Genomic DNA, 12816 nt, shown 5'->3' on the forward strand with positions numbered 1-12816 from the left:
AGCTAGCTTTTCAATAGAAACAAAGGAGGCCAGGAAATAGCAAAATGATAGCTTTAAGTTACTAAAAGGAAATTAACTTCTAATCTAGAAGTCTATGCTCAATTAACTTTCAAAATTGAAGTGAAGTAAAAAAGTTTTCAAACAAAAACAGACTTTATCTCCAGCAACTACACAAAAGAAAGGTTTTTAGAAGAAAAATGATCCCTGATTGAAACATGAAAATGTGAGATGGAATTAAGAATACAAGAATGAATGTATGAGTCAATCTAACTAAGAGTCTATATAACAACAACATAATTGATAACAATAATAAAATGGTAATTATGTGCTGTGAGGTTTAAAATACATAGAGATTTAAAATATATGACAACATCACCAGAAAGGTAGGAGTGTATGGACAAACCAAGTTGAAATATTCTAAAGTTAAAGTTAAAATATTCCTGACATTGTCCAGGAATTGTCAAAGTACTGGTAAATAATGGACTCTTAGAAGTAAAAAGTACATGCTACAATCTCTAGAGTAGCCACTGAAAGAATAATAGAAGAATGAATAACTAGCAAGATAGGAAACTGAATAATAAAGCGATTAATCCAAAAACAGTCTTGGGGAAAAACAACACTAAATTAAACAGACATAGCAATATGTACCCTAAATACCAATGAACTAAATATTCCAATTACAAGGAAACTATTGTTAATCAGTCTGGATTTGAAAAACCTGTATATGTTGCTTACTTTATTATTTTTTAAATGTTTGTTTATTTTGAGAGAGAGCGAGAGAGTATACAAGCTGGGGAGGGTCAGACAGGGAGAGAGAGAATCCCAAGCAGGCTCCCAAGGGCTTGATAAGGGGCTCAACTTCACAAACTGTGAGATCATGACCTGCGCTGAAATCAAGAGTTGGATGTTCAACCAACTAGGCCACCCAGGCGCTCCAGCTGCTTACTTTAAACACAACCACATAGAAAAGCTGAAAGCAAAAGGACGGAAAAATATATACTATACAAACATAAAAGAAAGGTGATATAGCCATACTAACAGTAGACAAAGTGTACTATAATAAAGAACCACTACTAAACCGAGAGAGGAACACACTTCATAAGAATAAAAGGTCAATGCATCAGGAATACAGTGGCCTTATAACATAAGGAAAAATTGGCCAATATGGAAATCACAGTAAATGACAGAACAAACAAGCAAAAAAAAAAAAAAAAAAAATCAGCAGTCATTGAGAAGATCTGATGACAACAAATAAATGTCTAATTAATACACATGGACTATTATTCCCAACTATTGCCAAATTATTAGTGGCAGTGAACATGGAACATCTGCAAAAACTGGCCACATTCTGGGCCATAAAGAAAATCTCAACAAGGTGTAAAGATTTGAAATCATAGAGAGCTATGTTCTCTGACCACAGTGGAATAAATAACAAAAAGAAAACTAAGAGATGAAAAAAACTGTGATATATTCAAACACTGTACTATTTATCGGCAATACAAAGAAGCAAACTACTGATACGTAATACACGGATGTATCTCAAAATTATTATGTTGAGTGAAGAATTCAGATATTAAGAATATATAATGCATGATGCACTAAAGGAAACATTAACCAAGGTAGAAAAACTAACAGTGGTGGCCTCTATGGTTCAGAGAATCCTCCTGGAAGGAACCTAAGGGAACTTCCTAGGGTAATGGCAAAATGGTCTATATTTTGAAAGGGGTGTGAGCTACATGGGTATATTTATTTGTCATTCTCTAAACTGTACACATAAGTTCTCTGCGTTTCACATTATAAATTCTATCTCAATGAAAATGTACGATAAAATTATACATTTTTTACAGATATATGGATGATTACATGTAAGTACATGTGGATAATTATATAAATGCAGTAAAACCTTGGATTGCGAGTAACTTGTTTCACGAGTGTTATGCAAGATGAGCAAACGTTTCTAATAAATTTTAACTTGATAAATGAGTGTGATATCTTGTAGTATGAGCAGTACGTAAGGCCAAACATCCCATGATCACAAATGAGCCAAGGGTTCTCTCTCTCTCTCTCTCTCGCTGTGGGATTGTGGATGATTGTCTCCCATGCTCAGATGCTCTGTTTCAGGCTGCGGTATCTGGCAGAAATCAGTGATTTTTCAGAACATTGGAAGGTGTCCACAACAGGCACTAGTGTATTTTTTGTCACTTCAAAGAACCTATGGTTCTTTGGACAGTTCTTTGCTTTTCCATTTAAGAGTAAGCTTAGGAATGCTTTGCTTCTTCTAGGTCAGGCTGCCTGAAGATAGAGGCCCTTTCCTCTGCTTCCTTTTTTGCCAGTTACATTAAATACAGTATACAATAAGAGTTTATTAATATTGCACTGTAGCCAACATCTGTGCAAACATATACAATGGCCACCATGCAAAAAAGATTCCAACGAGCCAATAGACAGCAGTGATTTTGTTAATGACAGTGAAAGTTGTCCTATACAATAACCCTCCTCTCTCTTGGCTTCCTCACATCAACCACAAAAGTTTTCAAAGGTAAGTGCAGATTAATTTATTTTTCTTCAATTTTGTATTACAGTACTGTAATCATTTAAAAAAAACTTTTTTAATGTTTATTTTTGAGAGAGAGGGAGAGAGAGAGAGAGAGAGAGAGAGAGAGAGAGAGAGAATGACAGCGTGCGCAGGGGAAGGGCAGACAGAGAGGGAGACACAGAATCCAAAGCAGGCTCCAGGCTCTGTCTGAGCTGTCACAGAGCCCGATGCGGAGCTCAAACTCACAAACCCACGAGATCATGACCTGAGCTGAAGTTGGATGCTTAACCAACTGAGCCACCGAAGTGCCCCATCATCATTTTTATATGAGTATTTTTGGGTTGTGGAACGAATCATCTGAGTTTCCATTATTTCTTATGGGGAAATTTCCTTTGATGTATACAAGCACTTTGGGTTACAATCATGTTTCTGGAATGAATTATGCTTGTAAACCAAGGTTTTACTGTAGAAAGAATTATAAATAAATATATTATTTCTATATATATTTATATAAATACTTATATATTAACATAAAACCCAACTGGAACAGGAAAAATACATGCAAATTATAAGACTTGCTGTCTCCAAGGAAGAAAGAAGTGAAGTGAATATGACCCTGGGGAAGATGCACAAGGTCTTTAATTACACTGTATTATTCTGAACATATTTAAAGCAGTATTAGAATCATTAGGCAAAACATGGCTTTTCAAAGACTAAAAAAGAGGTATATCTTTGATATGCAGAAGTTTGGTATGTTTTTTCTTTATTCTTAATAAGTCTTATATAGGCTTTAATAAGTACCAATGGATATTAAAAATTAGTATCTTGGGGGGCGCCTGGGTGGCTTGGTCGGTTAAGCGTCCGACTTCGGTTCAGGTCATGATCTCAGGGTCCGTGAGTTCCAGCCCCGCGTCGGGCTCTGTGCTGACAGCTCAGAGCCTGGAGCCTGTTTCAGATTCTGTGTCTCCCTCTCTCTCTGCCCCTCCCCTGTTCATGCTCTGTCTCTCTCTGTCTCAAAAATAAATAAACGTTAAAAAAAAATTAAAAAAAAATTAGTATCTTGGTAAGATTAAGACCCAGTAAATTCTTGACTAAGTGAAGATCCTAATTATAATGTGCACAGTTGTACAGAGACATATAACAGGAGATATTAAACTTTCCCAACAAGAATGGATTCATTTCTATGTGTAGGTATTCATGAGGCTGTTGTAACACTTGAATGTGGGGAAAATTTTCAAAAAGAAATATAATTGTAGCAGTATGCTTCTAAATAATGAAAATACCATGTATATGTGTGTACAAGATGCATGATGGAGAGATAAATCATTTCTTTTTATCTAATGCTTCAATGCGTCAGCAACCCATCCTTCTATTAAACTATTAATATGTAGAAACTATTAAACTATTAATATGTAGAAAGTAACCTATTCTTGTGGGAAAACGCTGAAATAGAGTATATTTAAGAAAAAAAACTTCAATCATAATAGAAACCTTAAAATGTTATTTTTACACTGCTCACTTTTTCCAGGACTTCCAGTACCATTGGACAACCCTGAGTTCAAACAATATAACCGGAGACAAAACTACTAAATAGGTAAGTAACAAACTGACCATATTTCATATGATGTATGACGCCATCAATTTCAGGAGACACAACCAATTTCAGAGATGTTAACTGATATGTGAAAAAATGTGTCAGAATACGTGAAATATGGTTGGTTTTTATTTCAAATTAATGATTTTGTGTGTGAAAATGTATATGGTGACCTAAACCTAATCAATACCAAAGTTCAAAGAGAGACATATGAAGAGGATAGATTATAATTTCTCTTTTAAAAAAATGTTTATTTATTTTGAGAGAGAAAGAGCACTCAAACAGGGAGACGCAGAGAGAAAGGGAGAGAGAGACAAAGAAGCCTAAGCAGGCTTCACACTGCCACTGCAGAGCCCAATGCAGGGTTTGAACTCAGGAACCATGAGATCGTTACCTGAGCCGAAATCAAGAGTTGGATGCTTCACCGACTGAGCCACCAAGACACCCCCACAGATTATAATTTCTAATTACAAAGCATTTGAAAATATTATATTCACTACTTGGGTCATCTTTTTGAGGAGTGTTAGGCAAACTACAGCTTCACTTTAAAAAAAAAATCATTCTTTCAGCAGTTAGAAGAGAGTTAAAAGACTAACTGTTGAAGTCATAGCGTACCTGACTTTCCCATTTAGCCAACATCCTGTATCTTTTCTTTCTTGCTAAGCTACTCTCATTTACCCCTAACCCCACCATACTAATAATCCAGATATTCATCATATTGAAATACTTAAATTATCATCTTTAAATTTCAGTCAAAACAAAAGATAAGAATATACTTGCTCACTTATGCACGTTTTGTTAAAATGGTAAAAATGTTTAAGGAAAACAGTAAAATAAACTCATCAGTTTAATTTTATAAATCAATAAGAAATATGCATTTCAGAAATTGTGGCTCTTATAAAAGCACAGGAAATACTACCAATTTAAGTAAATGTGACATTTGGTAAGCACCTACTATGAAATGGCAGCATGTTAAGTATTTGCATATTCATTATCCTATTTCAATTCTCACAGCTGCCTTGCTAGCTAGTTAGGTATCACATCGACCAATCACAGAAGAAACTGAGACTTAAATGTTTCAAAAAGACTTAATGGTTATATTAGCTTAGACAAGTTGTTGAGATAGTATTTGGACCCAGACATTCAGCATCTAAGTCATGTTTCATGTTTTCTGTGGTATAAATGGATTAATGTATTACTTCACATATACTGTGAATTACTTCACAAACACAGTTACGTTTTGGAAATAAAAGAGACAAATGATCATTCCGTGACAAATCTATTAAAATCAATAAGAACTTGATAATATCACATGAAAGAACTGTGAAGGAATAAAAAACTATGTATGGTACTAGGGTAGTCAAGTGGCTCATAGGGAAATCCAGACTTTCCTACAGGAAAACAATGAAAAAACAATGAGATGTGGAAGAGTGTCCTCAATAAGATAACCACCCATCCAAAATCATAGCTTATGAACAAAAGTACTCTTGTGGGCTTAATAACACAGGAAAGCATCATAGACTATTAATCTGGCACCTGAAGACACAATTTGAATGCACAGTGAGGGAAGAAGAAGATACTCCAAACTGAAGAATAACAAAAGGAAAAACATAAAGGTAGGAATGGCTGTGTATCTGAGGAATAATGTTGAAATAAAATGAAAAAGAAGTTAGATACTAGAGAGTAGTGAGAAATAATTAAGATGGGATCAAATTGCAGAGAATTTTGGCTTTTACTTAATAGACAAAAGGAAGTGTGTTCTATAGGTAACCGGAGACGAGACTGACTGAAGTACAGACATAGCGCCGTCAAAAATATCATTTAGGAGGCTATTAAAGTACCCCTTAAGGTAGAATTATAAATATCAAAGTTGCAAAGAATTTAAGAGACATTATAACATTTTTGTAATGTATGTTTGTTTATTTATTTATTTAATTTATTTTGAGACTGTGTGCACGTGCTCATGCGTAAAGACAGAGAGCAAGGGAGAGCGAGAATCCCAAGCAAGCTCCACACTGTCAGCACAGAGCCCCATGCAGGGCAATATCTCACTAACCATGAGATCAGGACATGAGCCCAACACTTAACTGACTGGGCTACTCAGGGGCCCCAATTTTAAGAGACATTATAAAGAACAAATTAGGGACAGATTATATATAAAAGTGAATGAAAAAGTTTGAGATAAATACCAATTTTCCTCATCACAAATTTATGTTCAAAACTCAAAATTAATTATTACTTTGAACATACAGTAAAAAGGAAATACAATTGTTATGCCCTGAAGAAAATACACTTAAGGTGACATGGTAAACCATCAGAACGGTCCACCCAATATTGCTGATTCCCCTGTGGCACAGTAAGATTATACTTCCTCACTCCCTTGAAGCTAGATATGACCATGTGATCACAATAAAATCGAAGAAATGCTATGGGTCTTTTCCCAGTGGAAGCTTTAGCAGCCACCACACCACTTACCACTGGCGCTAGACACCAATAAAACAAAGTCAAGTAAGAATCTGGAAGGTATTTGTTTGTTTTAAGGTCTTGGTTTCTATGCATGTGTTTTCAGAGGTTAGTGTCAAGGGCTTTTATCAACTAGCTTTTCTCACCTCTATCCTCTCCATTCTGTGCTTCCAAAAGGACTAACTAGACTTGCAGGTATATGAACAGCAACATTAATGCCATGCCCTAAATGCAAGGCAACACTAAGGTATTTGTCACTGTTTGCATACGTATAAAACTGCTAACAAAGCTGCTATGTGTGATGAAGAAAACACAGGTAAATAAAAAGATTCACAAAGGATATGCATAGGTGATTTATAAAAATCTACATGAAGGAAAAAATCACAAAATAACAATTTCAAGTACTGCTTTCTAAATAAGCTCTTTTAAAAAATTCTTTCTGAGACTATTATTGTGCCCTCAGTCTATATTTTCAGAGCAAAGATATGTTACATATTTACTTATGACTAAAAAACAAGTTAATCTTGTAATCCAGAATTAGACCTCAATCTACCAAACTGCTCCAGTGACATTTACAACTAAATTTATATTCTGAGAAAGAAAGTAAAATTTTTCCCAGAGTATTTTCTGTCTATTAACACAGGCAGTAACATTCAATAAGTTAACAATCCCACGATGATTACGTCAAAACCTTGGATATCAGTTAATGTGTACTGTCTTATCAACGGTAATAAAAACATCTATGAAAATTAAAATGCCACATGATTTTACAAAACCTTTATCTCATGTCTGAGCAATCTGAATATAATGAACTTCTCTGCCAGAAAAATTTCTCCCTTAATGTAAAAAAATACATATCCTTTTTTAATATAAGAAAATGTTTCAGAACACCTGAAGGAAAAAAACCCACACAATTCCTAAAAACTGAAATGTTAATTATATTTACTTTATAATTACTATTATTACTCTAACAAAAATTTCAACTCCAAATTTAAGGCTAGATTGAAGGTTTCAAATTTTATCATATATCCAATAATCTAATATAGACCTTTTAAACTTTAATAATTTATAATGTCACTGGTAACTACATTATCAGTATAAAAAGAAAAAAAAAAGGAATATTAGTCCACGCTATGGCACAATTGCCGAATTCCAAGTAGTATGATTGCAGGCCACCTGTGTTTAGGGCTAAATATGACTAAGCTGCATTAAAGTGTTTCAGCAAAACAAACAGCAACAAACACCAAATGTGATTTCCCAAAAAACAATTCAGTAGGTAAAAAAAAAAAAAAGTAGATAGTCACAGGTATCGGAAGTAAATGGAAGTTACTTGTCTCTACTAAGCTCAGCTCGGATCTCAGGCTAGAAAAGTGAGCAGTGCTCAAAAGGCTGCAAACTTCAGATGCCTGGGGCAAAAGTTTATAGTAGAAAAATACACTAAATTATATGCTTAAAATGGTTAAAATGGCAAATTTTATGTTCTTACCACACATTTTACCATTATAAAATTTTTTCAAAGAAGCAAAACAAAGAAAAGATGGTTAGGGGTAGGAAGGAGAAGGATTGAAACTAAAATTCCTGATCTTCTAATAGGTTTTGATTTTTATCACTGCTAATGAATTATCTATAAAATTCCACCAAATCTTGGGGCGCCTGGGTGGCTCAGTCAGTTGAACGACTGACTTCGGCTTAAATCATGATCTTGCGGTCTGTGAGTTCAAGCCCGGCGCTGGGCTCTGTGCTGACAGCTTGGAGCCTGGAGCCTGCTTTGGATTCTGTGTCTCCCTCTCTCTCTGCCCCTCCCCCGCTCATGCTCTGTCTCTCTCTCTCTCTCTGTCAAAAATAAACAAACATTTAAAAAAATTTTTTTTAATTCCACCAAATCTTATTGCACTTCCCCTGTGTCCTGAGATTTTTTTCTTGTATGCTGTCACCACACTATCCCCATCTGTTCACTAATGCTATCCTTATAAAATCTGCAGCCTAAAAGCACTATTTCTCATGATTTATTCTTTTCAGCTCTATTAAGATCCTCATTTTATGCAAGAAAACACAATACAATTATTTCACTGCTTTATGATTTGAGCATGAAAATAAAAGCAATTGAAAAGTTTTTCAGGTATTTCTCATATTTGTTAATTAAATGCAGATTGTTCTTTTCTTCAACCATGCTGTATAACTCTCCATTTTAGTTGAGTACAGATCTATCCAAATTTTATATTCTTTCAGATTCAGTTTTGAAATTTCAGTTTTCAGTTTTGAAATTATGTGGCTGCCCTGTAGTTTTAGCTTGAGATGCGAATGTTGTATTATTTTAATTCAAATGAAATATTTTTTTTCCCAAATATATCCTGTGTATCAAAAAAAAAAATACCTTCTAGTTCTTCTGGAAGCAGCAAAGTCTAGAACCTATAACAATGGCTTGCTTGACCTTCCTTCAGTGTGTTTTAAGACAGTGAGTGACTGGGAGGGTAAAGGCTTTACTCTCTATAATACAGTGCAGAAGCAGTAAAAAATAAAATAAAATAAAATAAAAATTGAAGAGCACCAGCCAAAAAAAACCCCAATTTCCCATTGAACCCAGAAAGGCAATTCTTATCAAAACCCACTTCTAAATGTAAAAATTAAAACTATAGAACCCATTGAGGCTTACTTTAGCTAGGTATCTTGGACATATTCCAAAGTACAGTCAAATTCAAAATTTATATCTAACTAGGGATTTTACCATATATGACAGAATAAAAGTTCTTGTGAATCAATTTGCTAAAAATTTGCAGGTAGCTTCTTTCCAGATCTTTAAAAAATCTTTACTCATTAAATACTGATTATCCACTCTATAAGCCTGACTTTTCTCACACTAGTTTCTCAACCTTGGCACCAGGACACTTTGAGATGGATACTTCTTTGTTTTGAGAACAAATGTACTGTCCAATGTACTGTAGGATGTTTGGCAGCATCCTTGGCCTCTACCCAGTATGTCAGTGGTACACTCTACACCAGCAGAATCTCCCAGATGTGACAATCAAAAATGTTTCCAGATATTACCAAGTGTCCACTGGGAGACAAAACAGACACTTTCTGTCTAGGTGTCAAAGAAACTAAAGCAGGTAAACAAAAACTTCTATAATCAAGTAAAGTTACCTCTGTATATTAGGCACTAGATCACTATTATTTGAATTAATGAATTATGAATAATAATTCTATTCATGCTAGACATATTTCTGTTAGAAAGCCTACTTCCTACTCTATTAATTTTGAAGAATAAATAAAACAGAAAGAGATTTAACACGAAGATAAAGCCAGGCTAAGAAAGAAGTTAGTAACAGAAATTTTAAGCTTTCTGATTTATTTTTTAAATTACTGACATTTCAACAGATCCAAGATACAGTTACAGCTTGTTTTCTACACATCTGGGCACTGTTACCTATATGAAATAACATAATTGGAAAATTCTTAGGAAAATTAAAACATTTCAATGTATTATTTGAAATTTTTAATATTTGTGTAGAATTGGTTAGCAGGTAACTGTTATACAGAGAGAATACTAAAGGTTTAAATATTATAGCTTAACTGTTCCTTGGAGTATATGATTCATAGGAAATGATATAGTTCATTGTCTTCATTTCCTTCTTACTTCAAATTCTTAGAACATTCCTCTAAAAATTAAAATCTGAAAGACTACCTTCATGATATGCCCTTCCTGTGATAATCTTATACAGTTGGAACCATGACTGTATGACCTATTTTCATTCAACTAAATGGCCAAGTAAACACAAATTGTTCATGATTTTTAAAAAATCATGCTATCAAATGTTTAACAGGCTAATAATCAAATAAAAATATCCATAATTTTTGAATACGTATTAAGGCTCTTACCTACAAGCAACATTTGGATCAGCATTTCTTGAGAGCAGTAGTTCTACGCACTTCAAGATCTGTTCTTCTGAGCCACGTGCAGAACATGCAGTTATCAAAATAGTTTGCTTATCTGTAAAGAAAAGTGAGGACACCCCCAACATCAAGAAGTATATCTAACAGACTTCTTTGACCATTCAAAAGATTCTAAATACTTACCATACTCTTAACATTTTATAACTTGTTTCCAAATCTCTTACTCTTAGCAGATAACTGTCTTCCTTCACCAAAAAATGACATCAGAGATGAACTGCCTTAATCTCCAAAATACATCTACAATTCATTTCTTAATTTCCATTCCCTATTCCCTTTTCTTCAAGAAAATAGGGAAGGGGTAATAACATGGACTCTATGTAGAGATGCTGTCTGGAGGTGAATAGTTTTTGGCTGACTAAAATTTGCCTTGCTGAACTTGCAGTTAAAAAACAGGAATTGATATTATCTGATTTCACTTCTTTATTTCTCATTCATTTGACATCTCAGTGAAATCTGGTTTTTATCCAGACCATCCTACTGAAAATGAACTAACTGCCATATCCTTTGGTTTCTTTTTGGTCATTTTCTACTTGATCTCTCTGAAATCACCTGTTTCCTAAAAATCTTCTTCTCTTGGCCTGTATGCCACAAGCAGAGATCACAGTATATTAAAAAACAAAAACACTTTTCAGGTAAGAATAGGGGAATTCAAAATAGGCCATGACAGCTATGGTTTACATCAGTGGTTTAATATTGGTCAGGCATAAAGATTCTAGTCTCAATTCTGCCACTGATAAACTGTCACTCCAGTGATGTCTTAACATCTCAGAAGACCTAATTTATAGATAGGAATCTTCCCTCCTTACCTGGTGGGACTACTGTTGAATATATAAAAGAATTTATGTAAACATGCTGTGAAAAATATAAAATACTACATTTTATAACTGTAAGGTATCCCTCTGATTACAAGAAGCAGAGAAAGAAAGCTTTTATTTCTTTCTTTTTAGTTTAAGTTTTTAAATTCCAGTTAATATACAGTGTAACATTAGTATCGGGTGTACAAGTTAGTGATTCAACACTTACATAAAACACCTGATGTTCATCACAACAAATGTCCTCATTAATTCCCATCACCTATTTAACTCATCCCTCCCCCCCACCCATCCACCTCTCCTCTGGGAACCATCAGTTTGTTCTCTGTAGGTAAGAAAACTATTAATTTTTTTGAGCAGAGTATTTTATACACTTTCATAAATCTCATTCCTAAGTACTGCTTTCATTGAGTGGTATTTTTTTAATTTTTATTAAAAATTTTTTTTTAAGTTTATTTATTTTGAGAGAGAGCAAGCATAAGCACGAGCAAGAGAGGGGTGGAGAGGGAGGGAGAGAGGGAGAGAGGGAGAGAGGGAGAGGGAGGGAGGGAGGGGGAGAGAGAGAGAGAGAGAGAGAGAGAGAGAGAGAGAGAATCCCAAGCAGAGCCCAATGTGGGGCTCGAACTCATGAACCAGGAGATCATGACCTGAGCTGAAACCAAGAGTCGGATGCTTAACCAACTGAACCACCCAGGTGCCCCTCATTGGGTGATATTTAAAAAAAATTTTTTTTTTTACGTTTATTTATTTTTGAGACAGAGAGAGACAGAGCATGAACGGGGGAGGGGCAGAGAGAGAGGGAGACACAGAATCGGAAGCAGGCTCCAGGCTCTGAGCCATCAGCCCAGAGCCCGACGCGGGGCTCGAACTCACGGACCGCGAGATCGTGACCTGAGCTGAAGTCGGATGCTCAACCAACTGAGCCACCCAGTCACCCCAAGGGGTGATATTTTTAAATGACATAATAAAAAGAAAAACCTATCATAGCAGCAGATTAAAACTAATGATAAGATGGGAATTTGTACAAAATACATAGATAAGAAAACAGCATAGAAATGGTTTTACAAATATCTAACACAGGTACAAAATTAATATGAAAATTAGTTCTAAAATGAAATTTATATCTGAATTATGAAATGAATTTAATTGCCTACTGGAATAATTCAATAAAATAATTTAACTGGATTTGCACATATGCTCATTTTTTCAAAAGCAAAGTAGTACCGAGTAGAAATTATTTAACAATAAAACACATATGGATTTAATAAGTACCTCTCAAACAACCTTAAGTGATATAATTTAGAGTTGAGTTTTAAAATCTAAAGACTGATTTTCTTTATAAAAACATTTTTTTAAGTTTATTTATTTATTTTGAGACAGGGAGAGAGAGACAGCACAAGCAGGGGAGAGCAGAGAGAAAGAGAGACAATCCCAAGCAGGCTCCATGCCATCAGCACAAA

The 12816-nt window shown here is 34.6% G+C and overlaps 1 protein-coding gene across 1 annotated transcript in view; it reads right to left on the bottom strand.

Annotated features, from left to right (window-relative positions):
• The window catches only part of ASZ1 (ankyrin repeat, SAM and basic leucine zipper domain containing 1), a 57682-nt gene that overhangs the window by 39462 nt on the left and 5404 nt on the right, over positions 1–12816 (bottom strand). Inside the window, exon 4 of the mRNA XM_078440178.2 lies at positions 10470–10581. Within this exon, the coding sequence (XP_078296304.1) occupies positions 10470–10581 (112 nt within the window). The remainder of the gene's footprint in view (positions 1–10469; positions 10582–12816) is intronic.

This window comes from Panthera onca, chromosome A2 (assembly GCF_046562875.1).
Source record: "Panthera onca isolate mPanOnc1 chromosome A2, mPanOnc1 haplotype 2, whole genome shotgun sequence".
NCBI lineage: Eukaryota > Metazoa > Chordata > Mammalia > Carnivora > Felidae > Panthera > Panthera onca.